Source organism: Panulirus ornatus, chromosome 53, assembly GCF_036320965.1.
Source record: "Panulirus ornatus isolate Po-2019 chromosome 53, ASM3632096v1, whole genome shotgun sequence".
Taxonomy (NCBI): domain Eukaryota; kingdom Metazoa; phylum Arthropoda; class Malacostraca; order Decapoda; family Palinuridae; genus Panulirus; species Panulirus ornatus.
Genome location: NC_092276.1, coordinates 18242601 through 18269509, shown reverse-complemented (window position 1 = coordinate 18269509; position 26909 = coordinate 18242601). Strand labels below are relative to the sequence as shown.

The 26909-nt window shown below is 42.4% G+C and overlaps 1 protein-coding gene across 6 annotated transcripts in view; it reads right to left on the bottom strand.

Annotated features, from left to right (window-relative positions):
* Positions 1-26909, bottom strand: part of LOC139765282 (uncharacterized) — a 152518-nt gene that overhangs the window by 45016 nt on the left and 80593 nt on the right. Inside the window, exon 14 of one of the 6 annotated variants that reach the window (XM_071692648.1) lies at positions 38-1441. The exons of 4 other annotated variants lie outside the window; for them this stretch is intronic. In XM_071692648.1, coding sequence (XP_071548749.1) covers positions 171-1441 — 1271 coding nt within the window. In that variant the 3' untranslated portion in view covers positions 38-170. Of the gene's footprint in view, positions 1-37; positions 1442-26909 lie in introns of those variants that run through there. One more of the 6 variants, XM_071692646.1, reaches the window with a different exon arrangement.

Genomic DNA, 26909 nt, shown 5'->3' with positions numbered 1-26909 from the left:
ACTAATGTTAATGAATGAGGTCTACTAATACCCATTATTTTTTGCACACTTTATTAAATATATTTCTTTTATATGTTTCTATGCCCCTTATTTTTAACACATGTTCTAAAAGGCAACGTGCCAAATTCATAATATACATGAAACCTCAATATCAACAAGAATAAAGATGCTTATTCAGCTTTGCTTGATCCTTGTTTGTATCTTTGGTGTGCTTCAGCCTGGTGTCTTTCAAGAACAGATTCTGAAGTAAACATCATGTGGCATACATAACAGGGGTACACATGGATAACACGCTCTCCACGAACTTCATCTGAGGACACAAAATTATCTATCACCTCCTGATCCTCCTGACTTGGACTGTACACCTCATATTCAACATCTTCACTTTTAGTCTCATATACTATATAGTTATCACCTTGTATATAAATAGTCTCTATTGGTGAATTTGGATTTGTCCTTGATGGTTCTCCAGCAAGCACTCCACTTGATATACGAGAGTAATGGAATTGCACTGGACGACGTGTTGGGTGTGGTGTTATAAGTGTTCCTTCTAAAGGTCGGTCCTGTGTTCCTGCAGCAGGAGCAGTGGTGTGCACTACCCGCATATGTGCTGACAAACCTTCAGACCCCCTAAATTTTGCATCACAACCACTACACTGGTAACTATAGGCCAAAGATGAGATATCTCCATGCTTTCTCATATGTCCCTTAAGGTTAAAACCCGTCATGTGTTGAGCGCCACATAAATCACATACAAACCGCTTATCATTGAGATGAACTGCACGTATATGGCGTGCCACATGTTTATAAGCCTTAAAAGCAGCACCACAATAGTTGCATGCATAGTCTCTCTCACTCTGGTGGCTGCGCACATGATCTTCATAGGCACCTTTATGATTGTAAGCTTTACGGCACACTTCACAGAAAAAGCGGCCCTCATTTGTGTGGATAACCATATGATTTCTGTAGGACTCTGCGGTTTTCAGGCCTTTACCACATTCTGGACAAATATATTGTCTCTCATCAGTGTGAACTTTCATGTGCCGCTTCAGATATTCCTTAGTCGGTCCTTCATAAGTACATTTCTTACATTGATAGCGACGTGGAGCCCCATGCTTGAACATGCGATGAACATTTAGACTAATTTTCTGGGTAAAAGTCTTACCACAGTCCTCACAAGTATGTTCACCTTGCCATGGTGCCACACCCAAATGGATATGACTGAAGTGCAAGTCAAATTTTCGTTGGGTGCTAAACACCATATTACATTCATGACAAGGGTGCTCCTGCCGTATCCATCTCGTATCTCCTTCAGGGCGCCGGCGTCGCCCAAGTGGTGCTTGCCGTTTTGGCGTAGTCTTGGATCCAACAGAGTCTTCCACATCAATCTTGCTGCTGCTCCCCATCCCTGCCCCAGCCTCTCCAGCCACCAGCATCTGTTCTGCAATGAGAGGCGGCCGTCAGACAGATGGTGGGGTGGGCACTTGGTGGCTAGGCTGAGAACGCACCAGTTGAGCAGAGGTAGGCTCTACCCACCAGGCACCCATAAAACTAACATACATACACACATATAAATGCTTGCATGCAAAATCACTTAATATCTGGATAAAAAAATCTTTCATTCCTGTTTTTTCCCATTTCAATGATGTTCTGCTATGCTATTGGAATTTAATTAAATAAACAAGACTGTCACTAAATGAGTCCTATACTGTTTGAAATAGTCTTTCTGTCTGGGAAACTTTACAGTCACATGACATTTCAAGTTTACAATATATTCAAAATAAGTAATTTCAAAACTGTTAATGGAAGGGAAAAAAAATTGGTAGTGAAATAAAAGCAATGGTACTATCATTATAATTTCTATGTTTGAGCCTGAATATGACTTTCACACTAATGAGGATCATTCACTTTCCCTTTTTATATTTTGTTCTAATATGGTCTGTGACCCCCACTTAATTAATACAAAGGTACAATTCCCTAGACTATATATACTATGTGGGTGTATGTACAAATAATCATAATTATGTGTAAACAATTTTACTACTGCACGCTCAAGAATTGAACCCAGGCTACCAAGAATGGTAAATGGACAGCAAATAAAGCACAATAATGGATGTGACCAAGTATTTGCTGGTAAACATGAGGAAACGTGAAATACAATAGGTTCCGAGTGCATTTTGCATATTACATTCCATCTTCAGGAAAGAAGCAATAGTAGAAAGTGTGCACAGAGTTTTAGCGAGGTAGCTTCAAGAACAGATAACTGTCCTGACAAGAGGAAACATGAAATAAAATAGGTTCCAAGAGCACTTTAATGCATAACATTCTATCTTCAGGAGAGATGTATCAATAGAAAGTACACACAGGGCTTTAACGAGGTAGCATCAAGAACAGATGACTGAGCCTTAAAAGGAAAAAATTTTACTTGGCCCCTTTTCTCTGTTACCTCTTTTGGAAAAGTAAACCATGAGGGAAGGACTTCCATTCCCTTGCTTCTACCCATTCTAGTTGCCTCCTATGACATGCAGGAATACGTGTGAAGTATTCTTTCTCCCCTATCCCCATGGATGAAATAAATAATAAATATATATATATATATATATATATATATATATATATATATATATATATATATATATATATATATATATATAAGTATAAAAAAAAAAAAAAAAAAAAAAATATATATATATATATATATATATATCTTTTTTTTTTTTTTTTTTATACTTTGTCGCTGTCTCCCGCGTTTGCGAGGTAGCGCAAGGAAACAGACGAAAGAAATGGCCCAACCCCCCCCCCATACACATGTACATACACACGTCCACACACGCAAATATACATACCTACACAGCTTTCCATGGTTTACCCCGGACGCTTCACATGCCTTGATTCAATCCACTGACAGCACGTCAACCCCTGTATACCACATCACTCCAATTCGCTCTATTTCTTGCCCTCCTTTCACCCTCCTGCATGTTCAGGCCCCGATCACACAAAATCCTTTTCACTCCATCTTTCCACCTCCAATTTGGTCTCCCTCTTCTCCTCGTTCCCTCCACCTCCGACACATATATCCTCTTGGTCAATCTTTCCTCACTCATTCTCTCCATGTGCCCAAACCATTTCAAAACACCCTCTTCTGCTCTCTCAACCACGCTCTTTTTATTTCCACACATCTCTCTTACCCTTACGTTACTTACTCGATCAAACCACCTCACACCACACATTGTCCTCAAACATCTCATTTCCAGCACATCCATCCTCCTGCGCACAACTCTATCCATAGCCCACGCCTCGCAACCATACAACATTGTTGGAACCACTATTCCTTCAAACATACCCATTTTTGCTTTCCGAGATAATGTTCTCGACTTCCACACATTCTTCAAGGCTCCCAGAATTTTCGCCCCCTCCCCCACCCTATGATCCACTTCCGCTTCCATGGTTCCATCCGCAGCCAGATCCACTCCCAGATATCTAAAACACTTCACTTCCTCCAGTTTTTCTCCATTCAAACTCACCTCCCAATTGACTTGACCCTCAACCCTACTGTACCTAATAACCTTGCTCTTATTCACATTTACTCTTAACTTTCTTCTTTCACACACTTTACCAAACTCAGTCACCAGCTTCTGCAGTTTCTCACATGAATCAGCCACCAGCGCTGTATCATCAGCGAACAACAACTGACTCACTTCCCAAGCTCTCTCATCCCCAACAGCCTTCATACTTGCCCCTCTTTCCAAAACTCTTGCATTCACCTCCCTAACAACCCCATCCATAAACAAATTAAACAACCATGGAGACATCACACACCCCTGCCGCAAACCTACATTTACTGAGAACCAATCACTTTCCTCTCTTCCTACACATACACATGCCTTACATCCTCGATAAAAACTTTTCACTGCTTCTAACAACTTGCCTCCCACACCATATATTCTTAATACCTTCTGCAGAGCATCTCTATCAACTCTATCATATGCCTTCTCCAGATCCATAAATGCTACATACAAATCCATTTGCTTTTCTAAGTATTTCTCACATACATTCTTCAAAGCAAACACCTGATCCACATATCCTCTACCACTTCTGAAACCACATATATATATATAAGATAAGAGTGAGTGCTCAAATTACAGAGGTATAAGTTTGTTGAGTATTCCTGGTAAATTATATGGGAGGGTATTGATTGAGAGGGTGAAGGCACGTACAGAGCATCAGATTGGGGAAGAGCAGTGTGGTTTCAGAAGTGGTAGAGGATGTATGGATCAGGTGTTTGCTTTGAAGAATGTATGTGAGAAATACTTAGAAAAGCAAATGGATTTGTATGTAGCATTTATGGATCTGGAGAAGGCTTATGATAGAGTTGATAGAGATGCTCTGTGGAAGGTATTAAGAATATATGGTGTGGGAGGCAAGTTGTTAGAAGCAGTGAAAAGTTTTTATCGAGGATGTAAGGCATGTGTATGTGTAGGAAGAGAGGAAAGTGAGATTCTCAGTGAATGTAGGTTTGCGGCAGGGGTGTGTGATGTCTCCATGGTTGTTTAATTTGTTTATGGATGGGGTTGTTAGGGAGGTAAATGCAAGAGTTTTGGAAAGAGGGGCAAGTATGAAGTCTGTTGGGGATGAGAGAGATTGGGAAGTGAGTCAGTTGTTGTTCGCTGATGATACAGCGCTGGTGGCTGATTCATGTGAGAAACTGCAGAAGCTGGTGACTGAGTTTGGTAAAGTGTGTGAAAGAAGAAAGTTAAGAGTAAATGTGAATAAGAGCAAGGTTATTAGGTACAGTAGGGTTAAGGGTCAAGTCAATTGGGAGGTAAGTTTGAATGGAGAAATACTGGAGGAAGTAAAGTGTTTTAGATATCTGGGAGTGGATCTGGCAGCGGATGGAACCATGGAAGCGGAAGTGGATCATAGGGTGGGGGAGGGGGCGAAAATTCTGGGAGCCTTGAAGAATGTGTGGAAGTCGAGAACATTATCTCGGAAAGCAAAAATGGGTATGTTTGAAGGAATAGTGGTTCCAACAATGTTGTATGGTTGCGAGGTGTGGGCTATGGATACAGTGGTGCGCAGGAGGATGGATGCGCTAGAAATGAGATGTTTGAGGACAATGTGTGGTGTGAGGTGGTTTGATCGAGTAAGTAACATAAGGGTAAGAGAGATGTGTGGGAATTAAAGGAGCGTGATTGAGACAGCAGAAGAGGGTGTTTTGAAATGGTTTGGGCACATGGAGAGAATGAGTGAGGAAAGATTGACCAAGAGGATATATGTGTCGGAGGTGGAGGGAACGAGGAGAAGTGGAAGACCAAATTGGAGGTGGAAAGATGGAGTGAAAAAGATTTTGTGTGATCGGGGCCTGAACATGCAGGAGGGTGAAAGGAGGGCAAAGAATAGTGTGAATTGGAGCAATGTGGTATACCGGGGTTGAAGTGCTGTCAGTGGATTGAATCAAGGCATGTGTATGGGGTTGGGTTGGGCCATTTCTTTCGTCTGTTTCCTTGCGCTACCTCGCAAACGCGGGGGACAGCGGCAAAATAAAAAAAAAAGAAAAAAAATATATATATATATATATATAAGAGGGTGTTTTGAAATGGTTTGGGCACATTGAGAGAATGAGTGAGAAAAGATTGACCAAGAGGATATATGTGTCGGAGGTGGAGGGAACGAGGAGAAGTGGGAGACCAAATTGGAGGTGGAAAGATGGAGTGAAAAAGATTTTGTATGATCGAGGCCTGAACATGCAGGAGGGTGAAAGGAGGGCAAGGAATAGAGTGAATTGGATCGATGTGGTATACCGGGGTTGACGTGCTGTCAATGGATTGAATCAGGGCATGTGAAGCTTCTGGGGTAAACCATGGAAAGCTGTGTAGGTATGTATATTTGCGTGTGTGGATGTATGTATATACATGTGTATGGGGGTGGGTTGGGCCATTTCTTTCGTCTGTTTCCTTGCGCTACCTCGCAAACGCGGGAGACAGCGACAAAAAAAAAAAATATATATATATATATATTTATATTTTTTATTTTTTTCTTATACTTTGTCGCTGTCTCCCGCGTTTGCGAGGTAGCGCAAGGAAACAGACGAAAGAAATGGCCCAACCCCCCCCATACACATGTATATACATACATCCACACACGCAAATATACATACCTACACAGCTTTCCATGGTTTACCCCAGACGCTTCACATGCCTTGATTCAATCCACTGACAGCACGTCAACCCCGGTATACCACATCGCTCCAATTCACTCTATTCCTTGCCCTCCTTTCACCCTCCTGCATGTTCAGGCCCCGATCACACAAAATCTTTTTCACTCCATCTTTCCACCTCCAATTTGGTCTCCCTCTTCTCCTCGTTCCCTCCACCTCCGACACATATATCCTCTTGGTCAATCTTTCCTCACTCATTCTCTCCATGTGCCCAAACCACTTCAAAACACCCTCTTCTGCTCTCTCAACCACGCTCTTTTTATTTCCACACATCTCTCTTACCCTTACGTTACTCACTTGATCAAACCACCTCACACCACACATTGTCCTCAAACATCTCATTTCCAGCACATCCATCCTCCTGCGCACAACTCTATCCATAGCCCACGCCTCGCAACCATACAACATTGTTGGAACCACTATTCCTTCAAACATACCCATTTTTGCTTTCCGAGATAATGTTTTCGACTTCCACACATTCTTCAAGGCTCCCAGAATTTTCGCCCCCTCCCCCACCCTATGATCCACTTCCGCTTCCATGGTTCCATCCGCTGCCAGATCCACTCCCAGATATCTAAAACACTTCACTTCCTCCAGTTTTTCTCCATTCAAACTCACCTCCCAATTGACTTGACCCTCAACCCTACTGTACCTAATAACCTTGCTCTTATTCACATTTACTCTTAACTTTCTTCTTCCACACACTTTACCAAACTCAGTCACCAGCTTCTGCAGTTTCTCACATGAATCAGCCACCAGCGCTGTATCATCAGCGAACAACAACTGACTCACTTCCCAAGCTCTCTCATCCCCAACAGACTTCATACTTGCCCCTCTTTCCAAAACTCTTGCATTTACCTCCCTAACAACCCCATCCATAAACAAATAAACAACCATGGAGACATCACACACCCCTGCCGCAAACCTACATTCACTGAGAACCAATCACTTTCCTCTCTTCCTACACGTACACATGCCTTACATCCTTGATAAAAACTTTTCACTGCTTCTAACAACTTTCCTCCCACACCATATATTCTTAATACCTTCCACAGAGCATCTCTATCAACTCTATCATATGCCTTCTCCAGATCCATAAATGCTACATACAAATCCATTTGCTTTTCTAAGTATTTCTCACATACATTCTTCAAAGCAAACACCTGATCCACACATCCTCTACCACTTCTGAAACCACACTGCTCTTCCCCAATCTGATGCTCTGTACATGCCTTCACCCTCTCAATCAATACCCTCCCATATAATTTACCAGGAATACTCAACAAACTTATACCTCTGTAATTTGAGCACTCACTCTTATCCCCTTTGCCTTTGTACAATGGCACTATGCACGCATTCCGCCAATCCTCAGGCACCTCACCATGAGTCATACATACATTAAATAACCTTACCAACCAGTCAACAATACAGTCACCCCCTTTTTTAATAAATTCCACTGCAATACCATCCAAACCTGCTGCCTTGCCGGCTTTCATCTTCCGCAAAGCTTTCGCTACCTCTTCTCTGTTTACCAAATCATTTTCCCTAACCCTCTCACTTTGCACACCACCTCGACCAAAACACCCTATATCTGCCACTCTATCATCAAACACATTCAACAAACCTTCAAAATACTCACTCCATCTCCTTCTCACATCACCACTACTTGTTATCACCTCCCCATTTGTGCCCTTCACTGAAGTTCCCATTTGCTCCCTTGTCTTACGCACTTTATTTACCTCCTTCCAGAACATCTTTTTATTCTCCCTAAAATTTAGTGATACTCTCTCACCCCAACTCTCATTTGCCCTTTTTTTCACCTCTTGCACCTTTCTCTTGACCTCCTGTCTCTTTCTTTTATACATCTCCCACTCAATTGCATTTTTTCCCTGCAAAAATCGTCCAAATGCCTCTCTCTTCTCTTTCACTAATACTCTTACTTCTTCATCCCACCACTCACTACCCCTTCTAATCAACCCACCTCCCACTCTTCTCATGCCACAAGCATCTTTTGCGCAATCCATCACTGATTCCCTAAATACATCCCATTCCTCCCCCACTCCCCTTACTTCCATTGTTCTCACCTTTTTCCATTCTGTACTCAGTCTCTCCTGGTACTTCCTCACACAGGTCTCCTTCCCAAGCTCACTTACTCTCACCACCCTCTTCACCCCAACATTCACTCTTCTTTTCTGAAAACCCATACAAATCTTCACCTTAGCCTCCACAAGATAATGATCAGACATCCCTCCAGTTGCACCTCTCAGCACATTAACATCCAAAAGTCTCTCTTTCGCAAGCCTGTCAATTAACACGTAATCCAATAACGCTCTCTGGCCATCTCTCCTACTTACATAAGTATACTTATGTATATCTCGCTTTTTAAACCAGGTATTCCCAATCATCAGTCCTTTTTCAGCACATAAATCTACAAGCTCTTCACCATTTCCATTTACAACACTGAACACCCCATGTATACCAATTATTCCCTCAACTGCCACATTACTCACCTTTGCATTCAAATCACCCATCACTATAACCCGGTCTCATGCATCAAAACCACTAACACACTCATTCAGCTGCTCCCAAAACACTTGCCTCTCATGATCTTTCTTCTCATGCCCGGGTGCATATGCACCAATAATCACCCACCTCTCTCCATCAACTTTCAGTTTTACCCATATCAATCGAGAATTTACTTTCTTACATTCTATCACATACTCCCACAACTCCTGTTTCAGGAGTATTGCTACTCCTTCCCTTGCTCTTGTCCTCTCACTAACCCCTGACTTTACTCCCCAGACATTCCCAAACCACTCTTCCCCTTTACCCTTGAGCTTCGTTTCACCCAGAGCCAAAACATCCAGGTTCCTTTCCTCAAACATACTACCTATCTCTCCTTTTTTCACATCTTGGTTACATCCACACACATTTAGGCACCCCACTCTGAGCCTTCGAGGAGGATGAGCACTCCCCGCGTGACTCCTTCTTCTGTTTCCCATTTTAGAAAGTTAATACAAGGAGGGGAGGATTTCTGGCCCCCCGCTCCCGCCCCCTCTAGTCGCTTTCTACGACACGCGAGGAATACGTGGGAAGTATTCTTTCACCCCTATCCCCAGGGATATATATATATATATATATATATATATATATATATATATATATATATATATATAGATATATATATATATATATATATATATATATATATATATATATATATATATATATATATATATATATTATTTTTTTTTTTTATTATACTTTGTCGCTGTCTCCCACGTTTGTGAGGTAGCGCAAGGAAACAGACGAAAGAAATGGCCCAACCCCCCCCACCATACACATGTATATACATACGTCCACACACGCAAATATACATACCTACACAGCTTTCCATGGTTTACCCCAGACGCTTCACATGCCCTGATTCAATCCACTGACAGCACGTCAACCCCGGTATACCACATCGCTCCAACTCACTCTATTCCTTGCCCTCCTTTCACCCTCCTGCATGTTCAGGCCCCGATCACACAAAATCTTTTTCACTCCATCTTTCCACCTCCAATTTGGTCTCCCTCTTCTCCTCGTTCCCTCCACCTCCGACACATATGTCCTCTTGGTCAATCTTTCCTCACTCATTCTCTCCATGTGACCAAACCATTTCAAAACACCCTCCTCTGCTCTCTCAACCACGCTCTTTTTATTTCCACACATCTCTCTTACCCTTACGTTACTCACTCGATCAAACCACCTCACACCACACATTGTCCTCAAACATCTCATTTCCAGCACATCCATCCTCCTGTGCACAACTCTATCCATAGTCCACGCCTCGCAACCATACAACATTGTTGGAACCACTATTCCTTCAAACATACCCATTTTTGCTCTCCGAGATAATGTTCTCGACTTCCACACATTCTTCAAGGCTCCCAGAATTTTCGCCCCCTCCCCCACCCTATGATCCACTTCCGCTTCCATGGTTCCATCCGCTGCCAGATCCACTCCCAGATATCTAAAACACTTCACTTCCTCCAGTTTTTCTCCATTCAAACTCACCTCCCAGTTGACTTGACCCTCAACCCTACTGTACCTAATAACCTTGCTCTTATTCACATTTACTCTTAACTTTCTTCTTTCACACACTTTACCAAACTCAGTCACCAGCTTCTGTAGTTTCTCACATGAATCAGCCACCAGCGCTGTATCATCAGCGAACAACAACTGACTCACTTCCCAAGCTCTCTCATCCCCAACAGACTTCATACTTGCCCCTCTTTCCAAAACTCTTGCATTCACCTCCCTAACAACCCCATCCATAAACAAATTAAACAACCATGGAGACATCACACACCCCTGCCGCAAACCTACATTCACTGAGAACCAATCACTTTCCTCTCTTCCTACACGTACACATGCCTTACATCCTCAATAAAAACTTTTCACTGCTTCTAACAACTTGCCTCCCACACCATATATTCTTAATACCTTCCACAGAGCATCTCTATCAACTCTATCATATGCCTTCTCCAGATCCATAAATGCTACATACAAATCCATTTGCTTTTCTAAGTATTTCTCACATACATTCTTCAAAGCAAACACTTGATCCACACATCCTCTACCACTTCTGAAACCACACTGCTCTTCCCCAATCTGATGCTCTGTACATGCCTTCACCCTCTCAATCAATACCCTCCCATATAATTTGCCAGGAATACTCAACAAACTTATACCTCTGTAATTTGAGCACTCACTCTTATCCCCTTTGCCTTTGTACAATGGCACTATGCACGCATTCCGCCAATCCTCAGGCACCTCACCATGAGTCATACATACATTAAATAACCTTACCAACCAGTCAACAATACAGTCACCCCCTTTTTTAATAAATTCCACTGCAATACCATCCAAACCTGCTGCCTTGCCGGCTTTCATCTTCCGCAAAGCTTTTACTACCTCTTCTCTGTTTACCAAATCATTTTCCCTAACCCTCGCACTTTGCACACCACCTCGACCAAAACACCCTATATCTGCCACTCTATCATCAAACACATTCAACAAACCTTCAAAATACTCACTCCATCTCCTTCTCACATCACCACTACTTGTTATCACCTCCCCATTTGCGCCCTTCACTGAAGTTCCCATTTGCTCCCTTGTCTTATGCACTTTGTTTATCTCCTTCCAGAACATCTTTTTATTCTCCCTAAAATTTAATGATACTCTCTCACCCCAACTCTCATTTGCCCTTTTTTTCACCTCTTCCACCTTTCTCTTGACCTCCTGTCTCTTTCTTTTATACGTCTCCCACTCAATTGCATTTTTTCCCTGCAAAAATCGTCCAAAAGCCTCTCTCTTCTCTTTCACTAATACTCTTACTTCTTCATCCCACCACTCACTACCCTTTCTAATCAACCCACCTCCCACTCTTCTCATACCACAAGCATCTTTTGCGCAATCCATCACTGATTCCCTAAATACATCCCATTCCTCCCCCACTCCCCTTACTTCCATTGTTCTCACCTTTTTCCATTCTGTACTCAGTCTCTCCTGGTACTTCCTCACACAAGTCTCCTTCCCAAGCTCACTTACTCTCACCACCCTCTTCACCCCAACATTCAAACTTACTTCCCAATTAACTTGTCCCTAAGCCCTACTGTACCTAATAACCTTGCTCTTATTCACATTTACTCTCAACTTTCTTCTTTCACACACTTTACCAAACTCAGTCACCAGCTTCTGCAGTTTCTCACTCAAATCAGCCACCAGCGCTGTATCATCAGCGACAACAACTGACTCACTTCACGAGCCCTCTCATCCACAGCAGACTGCATATCTACCCCTCTTTCCAAAACTTTTGCATTCACCTCCCTAACAACTCTATCCATAAACAAATTAAACAACCATGGAGACATCACACTCCCCTGCCGCAAACCGATATTCACTGGGAACCAATCACTTTCCTCTCTTCCTATTCGTACACATGCCTTACATCCTCGATAAAAACTTTTCGTTGCTTCTAGCAACTTGCCTCCCACACCATATACTCTAAATACCTTACACAGAGCATCTCTATCAACTCTATCATATGCCTTCTCCAGATCCATAAATAAGACCTACAAATCCATCTGTTTTTCTAAGTATTTCTTACAGTTTTCAAAGCAAACACCTGATCCACGCATCCTATTCCACTCCTGAAACCACACTGCTTTTCCCCAATCTGATGCTCTGTATATGCCTTCACCCTCTCAATCAATACCCTCCCATATAATTTCCCAGGAATACTCAACCAACTTATACCTCTGTAATTTGAACAATCACCTTTATCCCCTTTGCTTTTGTACAATGACACTATACATGCATTCTGCCAATCCTCAGGCACTTCACCATGAGCCATACATACACTGAATATCCTCACCAACCAGTCAACAACACAGTTATCCCCTTTTTTAATAAATTCCACAGCAGTACCATCCAAACCCGCTGCCTTGCCGGCCCAACAAAACTTTCCATGGTTTACCCAGACGCTTCACATGCCCTGGTTCAATCCACTGACAGCACATCAACCCCGGTATACCACATTGTTCCAATTCACTCTATTCCTTGCACTCCTTTCACCCTCCTGTATGTTCAGGCCCTGATCATTCAAAATCTTTTTCACTCCAACCTTCCACCTCCAATTTGGTCTCCCACTTTTCCCATTTTCCTCCACCTCTAACACATACATCCTCTCTGTCAATCTTTCCTTACTCATTCTCTCCATGTGAACAAAACATTTCATATATATATATCAATATGTTTTAGCATAAGTTGGTGACTGAGTGTAGTACAGAGTGTGAAAGAAGAAAGCTGAGAGTAAATGTGAATAAGAGCAAAGTTATTAGGTTCAGTAGGCTTGAGGGACAAGTTAATTGGGTGATAAGTTTAAATGGAGAAAAACTGGAGGAAGTTAAGTGTTTTAGATATCTGGGAGTGGACTTAGCAGCAGATGGAACCATGGAAGCGAAAGTGAGTCACAGGGTGGGGGAGTAAGCGAAGGTTCTGGGAGCGTTGAAGAATGGGTGGAGGGTGAGAATGTTATCCCGTAGAGCAAATATGGGTATGTTTAAAGGAAAAATGGTTCCAACAATGTTATATGGTTGTGAGGCATGGGCTATAGATAGGGTTGTGTGGAGGAAGGTGGATGTGTTGAAAATGAAATGTTTGAGAACAATATGTGGTGTGAGGTAGTTTGATTGAGTAAGTAATGAAAGGGTAAGAGAGATGTGTGGTGATAAAAAGAGTGTGGTTGAGAGAGCACAAGAGAGTGTGCTGAAGTGGTTTGGACATATGGAGAGAATGAGTGAGGGAAGATTGACAAAGAGGATATATGTGTCAGAGGTGGAGGAAACAAGAATTGGGAGACCAAATTGGAGGTGGAAGGATGGAGTGAAAAAGATTTTGAGCAATCGGGGCCTGAACATACAGGAGGGTGAAAGGCGTGTAAGGAATAGAGTGAATTGGAATGATGTGGTATACCGGGGTCGACGTGCTGTCAGTGGATTGAACCAGAGCATGTGAAGTGTCTGGGGTAAACCATGGAAAGTTTTGTGGAGCCTAGATGTGGAAAGGGAGTTATGGTTTCAGTGCATTACACATGAGAGCTAGAGACTGAGTGTGAACGAATGTAGCCTTTGTTGTCTTTTCCTATGTCTTTTCCTATCCCTGGTTCAATCCATTGACTGCACATCGACCTCAGTATACCACATCTTTCCAATTCACTCTTTTCCTTGCGCTCCTTTCACCCTCCTGTATGTTCAGGCCCCGATTGCTCAAAATCTTTTTCACTCCATCTTTCCACCTCCAATTTGGTCTCCCACTTCTCGTTCCCTCCAACTCTAACACATATATCCTCTTTGTCAATCTTTCCTCACTCCTTCTCTCCATGTGACCAAACTATTTCAATACATCCTCTTCTGCTCTCATCACCACACTCTTTTTATTACCACACATCTCTCTTACCCTTTCATTACTTAATATATATACACACACACAAAACACTGTCGAGACATAATGTAACTTGACAATTACTCCCAGTTCCTCATCATAACGTAGGCTGTTGTGATATAACTGAATTCAGCTGGCTGTACACCCCAGGATGCCATGCTGCACATGCCATGCTACCCATTCAGTGAATCCTCTACTATCATTTAGGGAAAAAGGTAACTTTTAACCTTAGTGTATTTCTACATTTCTGCCCACTTGAACCAATAAACATGGTGCCTAAACATTCAGCAAGTGCTCCTAGAACAAAAGAACATTTTCAAGATACAGAGATGCCTTATAATGGAACTCCTTTCATGGATTTTCTTGTAATGGACATAAAAAAAAAAATCATTTAATAAGAAATACCATATTTTTCGGTATATGATAAGCAATTTTTCAATTTTGTCTTCGAAAAGTCACCCTATATAAAATACACTGAATGTCAGAACTAGAATGACTATCACACTTGTATTAGCCTAATTTCACACACCATTGTATAACATACAAGATCTCTCAATCTCTGTGTTTAATAAACCAGTGCCTTTAAAATTATTTTGAATAATTCATTTTATACAATGGAGTTATCACTGGGGTCCTGATGGAACACAGACTATGCAATGCTCTAGATGCTACAGTAATTCACCCTCTACCCCTACCACTATCTGAGGAACAAGGCTCCTTGCTTCTCCCATCAGTGCCCGAGGAATAATACTCCTTGCTTCTCCCATCAGTGCCCAAGGAATAATACTCCTTGCTTCTCCCAACAGTATCTGAGGAACAAAGCTCCTTGCCTCTCCCACCATTATCTGAAGAGCTAGACTCATTGGCTTCCCCACCTACCTTAGGACAAGACTCCTGACCCTACCCACTAGTGTTTAAGCAATAATTTTCCTTACTTCTCCTGCCAGTATCTGAGGAACAATGCTCTTCTTCCACATTAGTACCCAAGGAAGAAAGCTCTTCTTCCTCACCAGTACCTGAAGTACAAGGCTCCTTGCCTCCCCCATCAGTATCTGAGGAACAATGTGCCTCGATTCCCCCATTACCAACAAGGCCCCTTGCCTCCTCCATCAGCATCTGAGATATAGTGCTTTTTGCCTCCCACACCAGTACCTAAGGAACAAAGAGCCCCACCTTCCTCATCTGCACTTAAAGAACAAAAATTTTCACTTCCCCACCAGTATCTGAGGATCAAAACTCCTCGACTTCCCTGCAAGTTTTTGAGGATCAAGGTTCTTCAGTTTCCCCACATGCACCTGAGGAACAAAGCTCCTTACATTCCCCACCAGTGGCTGAGGAACAAGGCTCCTCACCTCCCCTAGTCAGTCACTTGTATTTGCTTCCTAGCAATACAATGATTATTTACAACAGAAAGAGGATAAAATGAACCAGCCAGTTCATCACATTCTTAGCTGCACAAGGAATAAGCTGCTAGAGATGATGGAAAGCAGACCAGGAAGTTGTGGGTACAGTGTTGGAGTGCAGCAGCAGTGATCAACAGTGTGCACTTTAGAATGTTTCCTGTCCAGGGAGTAGTCATTTCACTGTTTTTCCTTTGTGTTTCTCTTCAATAGTTTCTTACCTAATGAATGAATGAATAATTTTCTATATTTATTTATTTTATTATACATTGTCGCTGTCTCCCGCGTTTGCGAGGTAGCGCAAGGAAACAGACGAAAGAAATGGCCCCCCCCATACACATGTATATACATACGTCCACACACGCAAATATACATACCTACACAGCTTTCCATGGTTTACCCCAGACGCTTCACATGCCTTGCTTCAATCCACTGACAGCACGTCAACCCCGGTATACCACATCGCTCCAATTCACTCTATTCCTTGCCCTCCTTTCACCCTCCTGCATGTTCAGGCCCCGATCACACAAAATCTTTTTCACTCCATCTTTCCACCTCCAATTTGGTCTCCCTCTTCTCCTTGTTCCCTCCACCTCCGACACATATATCCTCTTGGTCAATCTTTCCTCACTCATCCTCTCCATGTGCCCAAACCACTTCAAAACACCCTCTTCTGCTCTCTCAACCACGCTCTTTTTATTTCCACATATCTCTCTTACCCTTACGTTACTCACTCGATCAAACCACCTCACACCACACATTGTCCTCAAGCATCTCATTTCCAGCACATCCATCCTCCTGCGCACAACTCTATCCATAGCCCACGCCTCGCAACCATACAACATTGTTGGAACCACTATTCCTTCAAACATACCCATTTTTGCTTTCCGAGATAATGTTCACAACTTCCACACATTCTTCAAGGCCCCCAGGATTTTCGCCCCCTCCCCCACCCTATGATCCACTTCCGCTTCCATGGTTCCATCCGCTGCCAGATCCACTCCCAGATATCTAAAACACTTCACTTCCTCCAGTTTTTCTCCATTCAAACTCACCTCCCAATTGACTTGACCCTCAACCCTACTGTACCTAATAACCTTGCTCTTATTCACATTTACTCTTAACTTTCTTCTTCCACACACTTTTCCAAACTCAGTCACCAGCTTCTGCAGTTTCTCACATGAATCAGCCACCAGCGCTGTATCATCAGCGAACAACAACTGACTCACTTCCCAAGCTCTCTCATCCCCAACAGACTTCATACTTGCCCCTCTTTCCAAAACTCTTGCATTTACCTCCCTAACAACCCCATCCATAAACAAATTAAACAACCATGGAGACATCACACACCCCTGCCGCAAACCTACATTCACTGAGAACCAATCACTTTCCTCTCTTCCTACACGTACACATGCCTTACATCCTCGATAAAAACTTTTCACTGCTTCTAACAACTTTCCTCCCACACCATATATTCTTAATACCTTCCACAGAGCATCTCTATCAACTCTATCATATGCCTTCTCCAGATCCATAAATGCTACATACAAATCCATTTGCTTTTCTAAGTATTTCTCACATACATTCTTCAAAGCAAACACCTGATTCACACATCCTTTACCACTTCTGAAACCACACTGCTCTTCCCCAATCTGATGCTCTGTACATGCCTTCACCCTCTCAATCAATACCCTCCCATATAATTTACCAGGAATACTCAACAAACTTATATATACTCTGAGAAAATATACTACAAAACCTTACCTAGCATATCACAGTCCCTAGGAAATGTGATCTGAAAAATAGGTAGATGCCAGTCTATCATTTAATGTATGTGTTGTATATCATTTTCACTGCTTGGATAAAATTCTGAGTGTCATTTGGTACACTAAATCTATGATGTTTTGGGTATGTTCAGTTTTGTCCCTTACCCCTTATAAACAGGGTAATGAATGTTGCTAAAAGTGTGATTTGATATTGTGAACATTTTTGGAACCTATCTCATACTACATGGTAGCACTACTGCTCTTATTTCCCATCCCATGAGTTCTTTCTATCCTTTTGAGATTCCTGCAACACTTAGGAAACTGGACACCTCCATTGGTCTGGTCCCAGGGTCATAAAGTGTCGTGATGTTGTGTGTGTGTGTCTATATAACGACAGTGCAGAGCAACTGGATAATAAGTGCTTGGTTTCTTCTTTAGGGTAGTTGTATCATGGGTATGAAGGTCTATGGATATGTTACAACAGTGTTTGTATTGTTGTAGCAATGGCTGATATCTACAGCAACAGCATAAGCAGTTGTATCTTGAGTTTGTCTTGGGAGCATGGTTTCTGGTGGGCTGGGGTTAAAAATTGACCTGAGAGGTGGTTTGTTTATAGCCTGTTGGGTTATTCCAGTGTGTTTGTGTTTTGCCAGTGTTATATTAACTGAGGATGGTGGGTTCTGAGAGAAGAGGTTATTGAACTGTCTGAAAGGGGTAAGCTTTTTATAGACTGGTATGGGTGAGAGAGGTCTAGTGTTGTTGCACAGAACTGGGTGCCATGTATATTGTGGAAAGTCTGTACTGGGAAAATCGTTTATAATTGCAAAGGTGGTTAGTGTTTGTAATTGTAAGGCTACTCATGATTCTTATAAGTACACTTTTTTGTAGAGTGCAGCTTTATATTTTATTTTGATAGGGTGAAACACCAGGCAAGTGAGGCATAGTTTGCAGTGGAGCAGATGAATTTTATGGATAAGATATTGTGAGACTATTTTCTTGTCCAAATCTGGTGTCACACAGTGTTAAGAGAGCATTTAGATTGTTACTTAAGTGTTGGTCATTTTGGGGGGAACGAATGTCGTGTGAGAGTTGTGCATTGAGCCTAGAATAATATATTTTCTCCAGTGGGAGACACTGTCCACTTAAGGTGAATAGAGGTTGTGAGTTGGATTCATGTGTGTCTGGGGGTAAAAGAGTGAATGAAGATTTTCTGTGGAGATGCAGACATTCTGTTCTGGGTGACCCGTGCTCCAAATTTGATGCTACTACTGTGGTGTTAAGGTGTTGTGATGCAACTATGAGGTTATCTACACAAAAATGGTCCTTCATTTAATGCTCACATATATGTAAATCAATCGAAGTAACCTTACCATTGCATATCTGAGTCAAACACAAGCTATCAAGTACAGAAGGAGGACAGCATATTACTAACTCACCGATGAGATAAAAACCAATCTCTCTTGAGCTGCTACATTATAGCTCTAGGATTCCTGCCTAGACACAGAGGGCCTGCAGGATGAGACAGGCTGCCCACACTTTGGACACCAAGATGCGGCAAAATGATTCATGGGTATCCCAGCAATGTCTACACATTAGAACATGTAATGATCACATATAACCCAATCTAAAAAATGTTAACATTGCATGCCTTGGGGTCGAGCCCAGGTGATGCAGAACAGTAGGAGAATAGCTTACCACTGGACCAAAAATGGGACAAAATTTTCTCTCTCCTGAGCTCCTATAATATAGCTCTAGGATTCCTGCCCACATTCTGTGGGCCTGTGAGTCTATTTGTAGATCAGAGTGTTGGCAGCCTGTCTCATCCTATGGGCATGCAGAGTGTGGGTGGGAATCCTAGAGTTGGAGTGTAGATGCTTGGGATAGTGTTTTCTCCCATTAGTGGTTAAGTGGTCCACTGTCTCCTCACTGTTCTTAGCAGCTTGGATTCGACTCTCAGGCTAACAGTGGTAAAATTGATTACATTGATTTACATGAGAACATTACAATTAAATGAGAACATTGCAATGTCCTGATGTACAAATATTACTAAGATGCCTTTGAATTGATCAGCAGTGTCCTTGGGACCAGAGTGTTGGAAGATCATCTCACCATACAGGCCCACACTACATTGGGAGGAATCCTGGAGGTGGCATACAGCAGCCAAGGAGAAATACATTTTTGTTCCACTGGTGGTCCAGGGGTATGCTTTCCTCCTACTATTCTATGTAGCCTAGGTTAGACTCTAGGGTGGGCAACAGTAACATTGCTTTTATCTTTTAATTTTTCTATTACACTTAATCGGTCTCCCAAGTCAGCGAGGTAGCGCAAGGAAAAGACAACAAAGACCACATTCATTCACACTCAATCTCCAGCTGTCATGTGTAATGCACCGAAATCACAGCTCCCTTTCCACATCCAGGCCTCACAAAACTTTCATGGTTTACCCCAAACGCTTCACATGCCCTGGTTCAATCGACTGACAGCAAGTTGACCCCAATATACCACATCATTCCAGTTCACTCTATTCCTTGCACGCCTTTCACCCTCCAGTATGTTCAGGCCCCAATTGCTCAAAATCTTTTTCACTCCATCCTTCCACCTCCAATTTGGTTCCCACTTCTCCTCGTTCCTCCAACTCGGACACACATATCCTCTTTGTCAATCTCTCCTCACTCATTCTCTTCATGTGACCAAACCATTTCAATGCGCCTTCTTCTGCTCTCTCAACCACACTCTTTTCATTACCACACATCTCTCTTGCCCTTTCATTAGTTACTCGATCAAACCACCTCACACCACATATACTGTCCTCAAACATTTCATTTCCAACAAATCCACCCTTGTCCGCACAACCCTATCTATAGCCCATGCCTCGCAACCATGTAATATTGCTGGAACCACTATTCCCTCAAACATACCCATTTTTGTTCTTTGAGATAATGTTCTCACCTTCCACACATTCGCCCCCTCCTTCACCCTGTGACTCACTTCTGCTTCCATGGTTCCATTCGCTATAAAATCCACTCCCAGATTTCTAAAACACTCCACTTCCACCAGTTTTTCTCCATTCAAACTCACCTCCCAACTGACTTGTCCCTAAACCCTACTGAACCTAATAACTTTGCTCTTATTCACATTTACTATAAGCTTTCTTCTTTCACACACTTTACCAAACTAAGTTACCAGCTTCTGCAGTTTCTAACCCAAATCAGCCACCAGTGCTGTATCATCAGTGAACGACAACTAACTTACTTCCCAAGCCCTCTTACCCACAACAGACGGCATATTTGCCCTCTCTCCAAAACTCTTGTATTCACCTCCCTAACAACCCCATCTATAAGCAAGTCAAACAACCATGGAGATATCACGCAGCCCTGCTGCAAACCGTCTTTCACCGGGAACCAATCACTTTCCTCTCTTCCTACTCGTACACATGCCTTACATCCTTGATAAAAACTTTTCACTGCTTCTAACAACTTGCCTCCCACACCATATACTCTTAATACCTTCCACAGAGCATCTCGATCAACTCTATCATAAGCCTTCTCCAGATCTATAAATGCTACATACAAATCCATCTGTTTTTCTAAGTATTTTTCACATACATTCTTCAAAGCAAACACCTGATCCACACATCCTCTGCCACTTCTGAAACCATGCCTGTGGCATGAGAAAGGTGGGAGGTGGGCAGATTAGAAAGAATAATGAGTGGTGGGATGAAGAAGTAGGATTGTTAATGAAAGAGAGAAACATTTGGATAATTTTTGTAGAGAAATAGTGCACATGACTGGGAGATGTATAAAAGATGCAGGAGGTCAACAGAAAGGTGCAAGAGGTCAAAATGAGGGCAAATGAGAGTTGGAGTGAGAGAGTATCGTTAAATTTCAGAGAGAATAAAAAGATGATTTGGAAGGAGGTAAATAAAGTGCACAAGACAAAAGAACAAATGGGAACATCAGTGAAAGGGGCTAATGGGGAGGTAATAACAAGTAGTGGTGAAGTGAGAAGGAGATGGAGTGAGAACTTTGAAGGTTTGTTGAATGTGTCTGGTGATTGAGTGGCAGATATAGGGTGTTTTGGTCAAAGTGGTGTGCGAATTGAGAGGGTCAGGGAGAATGGGTTGGTAAACAGAGAAGAGGCAATGAAAGCTTTGCCAAAGATGAAAGCCAGCAAGGTGGCAGGTTTGGATGGCATTGCAGTGGAATTTATTAAAAAAAGGGGGTGACTGTGTTGTTGACTGGTTGGTGAGGATATTCATTGTATGTTTGGCTCATGGTAAAGTGCCTGAGGATTGGCAGAATGCATGCATAGTGCCATTGTGCAAAGGCAAAGGGAATAAAGGTGAATGTTCAAATTACAGAGGTATAAGTTTGCTGAGTATTTCTGGGAAATTATATAGGAAGGTATTGATTGAGAGGGTGAAGGCATGTACAGAGCAGCAGATTGGGGAAGAACAGTGTGGTTTCAGAATTGGTAGAGGATGTGTGGTTCAGGTGTTTGCTTTGAAGAAGGTATGTGAGAAATACTTAGAAAAACAAATGAATTTGTATGTAGCATTTATGGATCTGGAGAAGGCATAAGATAGAGTTGATAGAGATGCTCTGTGGAAGGTATTAAGAGTATATGGTGTAGGAGGTAACTTGCTAGAAGTAGTGAAAAGTATTTATCAAGGATGTAAGGCATGTGAATGAATAGGAAGAGAGGAAAGTGATTGGTTCCCAGTGAATCTCGGTCTGCGGCAGGGGTGCGTAATGTCTCCGTGGTTGTTTGTTTATGAATGGGTTTGTTAGGGAGGTGAATACAAGAGTTTTGGAGAGAGGGGCAAGTATGCAGTCCGTTGTGGTTGAGAGGGCTTGAGAAGTGAGTCAGTTGTTGTCCGCTAATGATACAGCACCGGTGGCTGATTTGGGTGAGAAACTGCAGAAGCTGGTGACTTTGGTAAAGTGTGTGAAAGAAGAAAGCTGAGAGTAATTGTGAATAAGAGCAAGCTTATTAGGTTCAGTAGGTTTGAGGGACAAGTCAATTGGGAGGCAAGTTTGAATAGAGAAAAACTGGAGGAAGTGAAGTGTTTTAGATATCTGGGAGTGGATTTAGCAGCGATGGAACCATGGAAGTGGAAGTGAGTCATAGGGCAGGGGAGGGGGCAAAGGTTCTGGAAGTGTTGAAAAATGTGTGGAAGGCAAGACTGTTATCTTGGAGAGCAAAAATGGGTATGTTTGAAGGAATAGTGGTACAAACAATGTTATACACTTGTGAGGCATGGACTATAGATAAGGTTGTGCAGAGGAGGGTGGATGTGCTGGAAATGAGATGTTTGAGGACAATATGTGGTGTGAGGTGGTTTGATTGAGTAAGTAATGAAAGGGTAAGAGAGATGTGTGGTAATAAAAAGAGTGTGTTCGAGAGAGCAGAAGAAGGTGTATTTAATGGTTTGGTCACATGGATAGAATGAGTGAAGAAAGATTGACAAAGAGGATACATGTGTCAGAGGGGGAGGGAATGAGGAGAAGCGGGAGACCTAATTGGAGGTGGAAGGATGGGATGAAAAAGGTTTTGAGTGATCAGAGCCTGAACATACAAGAGGGTGAAAGGATTGCAAGGAATAGAGTGAATTGGAACAATGTGGTATACCAGGATTGATGTGCTGTCAATGGATTGAACCAGGGCATGTGAATTGTCTGAAGTAAACCATGGAAAGTTTTGTGGGGCCTGGATGTGGAAAGGGAGCTGTGGCTTTGGTGCATTACACATGACAGATAGAGACTGAGTGAGAACAAATGTGGCCTTTGTTGTCTTTTCCTAGCACTACCTTGCATTCGTGTAGGGGGAGGGGGGTGCTATTTCATGTGTGACAGGGTGGCAGTGGGAATGGATGAAGGCAACATGTATGAATATGTACATGTGTATATATGTATATGTCTGTGTATGTATATGTATGTATACTTTGAAATGTATAGGTATGTATATGTGTGTTTGTGGGCGTTTACCTATATACATGTGTATGTGGGTGGGTTGGGCCATTCTTTCGTCTGTTTCCTTGCGTACCTCGCTAACACAGGAGACAGCGACAAAGTATAACAAATAAATCCTGGCCCCACAAACCTTTCCATGGTTTACCCCAGACGTCTTACATGCCTTGGTTCAGTCCACTGACAGCATGTCGACCCCAGTAAACCACATCATTCCAATTCACCCTATTCCTTGCACGCCTCTCACCCTCCTGAACGTCAGGCACCCAATCACTCAAAATCTTTATCGTTCCATCCTTCCACCTCCAACTTGGTCTCCTGCTTTTCCTTGTTCCCTTCACCTCAGACACATACATCCTCTTCGTCAATCTTTCCTCACTCATTCTCTCCATATGTCCAAACCATTTCAACACACCCTCTTCTGCTCTCTCAACCACACTACTTTTATTTCCACACATCTCCCTTACCCTTTCCTCACTTATGCGATCAAACCATCTCACACCACATATTGCCCTCAAACATTTCATTTCCAATACAACCACCCTCCTCCATACAACACTATCTATAGCCCATGCCTTGCAACCATATAACATTATTGGAACTACTATTCCTTCAAAGTTACACATTTTTGCTCTCCGAGATAACACTCTCTCCTTCCACACATTTTTCATAGTTCCCAGAACCTTCACCCATTCCCCACCATGTGACTCACTTTCACTTCCATGGTTCCACTCACTGCTAAGTCCACTTCCAGATACCAAAAACACTTCAATTCCTCCAGTTTTTCTTCATTCAAACTTATATCCCAATTAACTTGTCCCTCAACCCTACTGAACCTAATTGCCTTGCTCTTATTCACATTTACTCTCAACTTTCTCCTTTTCACAAAATTTTCCAAACTTAGTCACCAACTTCTGCAGTTTCTCCCACAAATCAGCCACCAGAGCTGTATCACTCACAAACAACTAACTCACCAGGCCCATTCATCCCCAACAGTATGCATGCTCGCTCCTCTCTCCATAACTCTTGCATTTAACTACGTAATCACCCCATCCATATATAAATTAAACAATGATGAGGACATCACACAACCCTGCCACAAACTGACTTTCACTGGGAACCAGTCACTCTCCTCTCTTCTTATTCATATACAGGCTTTGCATCCTTGGTAAAAACTTTTCAACTGCTTCAAGCAACTTACCTTCCACACAATATACTCTTAAGACCTTCCACAAGGCATCTCTATCAACTCTATCATATGCCTTCTCCAGATCCATAAATGCTACATATAAATCAATCTGTTTTCTAAGTATTTCTCACACATTCTTCAAAGCAAATGCCTGATCCACACATCCTCTACCATTTCTGAACCCACACTGCTCTTCCCTAATCTGATGCTCAATCAACACCTTCCCATACAATTTCCCAGAAATACTGAACAAACTTTGCCTTTGTAGAATGAAGACTCATCTTTATCCCCTTTGCCTTTGTACAATGGCACTACGCATGCATTCTAACAATACTCAGGCACTTCACCATTGTCCATACATACATTGAATATCCTTACCAACCAATCAACAGCACAGTCATCCCCATTCCTCATAAATTCAACTACAATACCATCCAAACCCACAACTTGCTGGATTTCATCTTCTGCAAAGCTTCCACTATCTCTTCTCTCTTAACTAAACCATTCTTCCTGACCCTCTCACTCTGCGTACCACCCCGACCAAAGCACCCTACATCTGTCACTCTATTGTCAAACACATTCAACAAACCTTCAAAATACTCACTCCATCTCCTCACTTCATCACTACCTTTTATTACTTCCCCCCCTTACCCATTCACCAATGTTTCCATTTGTTCTCTTGTCTTATGCATGTTATTCACCTCCTTCCAAAACATCTTTTTATTCTCCCTAAAGTTCGATGATACTCACCCCAGCTCTCATTTGCCCTCTTTTTTCAACTGTTGCACCTTCCTCTTGACCTCCTGCTGCTTTCTTTTACTTATCTCCCAGTCATGTGCACTCATTCCTTGTAAACATCGTCCAAGTGCCTCTCTTTTCTCTTTCACTAACCTTACTTCATCCCACTACTCGCTACCCTTTCTAATCTGCCAAACTCCCACCTTTCTCATGCCACATGCATCTTTTGCATATGCCATCACTGCTTCCCTAAATACATCCCATTCCTCACCCACTCCCCTCTCACACCATTTGATCTCACCTTTTGCCATTCTGTACTCAATCTCTCCTGGTACTTCCTCACACAAGTCTCCTTTCCAAGCTCACTTACCCTCACCACTCTCTTCTTCCCAACATTCTCTCTTCGTTTTTGAAAACCTCTTCAAATCTTTACCTTCGCCTCCACAAGATAATGATCAGATATCCCTTCAGCTGCCCCTCTCAGCACAATAACATCCAGGTCTCTCTTTTACATGCCTATCAAATAACATGTAATCCAAAAATGCACTTTGACCACCTCTCCTACTCACATACATATACTTATGTATATCTCTCTTTTTAAACCAGGCATCCCTGATCACCAGTCTTTATTCAGCACACAAATCCACAAGCTCTTCACCATTTCCACTCACAATGCTGGATACTCCATGTACCCCAATTATACCCTCAACTGCCACATTACTCACCTTTGCATTCAATCACCCATCACTATAACCTGGTTTCATACATCAAAGCTGCTAACACACTCACTTAGCTGCTCCCAAAACACTTGCCTCTCATGATCTTTCTTCTCATTACTAGGTGCATAAGCATCAATAATCACCCAACTCTCTCCATCTACTTTCAGTTTTACCCACATCAATCTAGAATTTACTTTCTTACACTCTATCACACACTCCCACAACTCCTGCTTTAGGAGTAGTGCTACTCCTTCCTTGGATCTTGTCCTCTCACCAACCCCTGACTTTACTCCAAAGACTTTTCCAAACCATTCTTCCCCTTTACCCTTGAGCTTCATTTACTCAGCACCAGAACATCCAGGTTTCTTTCCTCAAACACACTACCTATCTCTCTGTCATTCTCATCTTGGTTACATCCACACACATTCAGACACCCCAATCGGAGCCTTCGAGGAGGATGAGCACTCCCCACTTGACTCCTTATTGTTTCACCTTTTACTCCCCACTTGACTCCTTATTGTTTCACCTTTTACAAGATGAAATACAAAGAGGAGAGGGTTTCCAGCCCACCGCTCCCACCCCCTTTTGTTGCCTTGTATGACACATGGGGAGTATGCAGGAAGTATTATTTCTCCCAATTAATTCTGAGCAATAACTTTACTCTTATTCATGTTTACTTGGAGCACCCACAACCTACATAACTTACCAGAACAACTTACCATTTTATTCAATTTCTCTTCTAAATCAGCCAAAAGTGATGCATCACTGTCACATAATTGTTATGGCAGCTCCCCTTCATTCCAGCATGGTTGAGCACAACCCACTTTCATCCTATTTCACTCTTCTGCCATTTTTGGCCCGGTCATTAAAACAATAAACATCTATAGTACCATCAAACAACCTGAACACATTCTCAAATTTC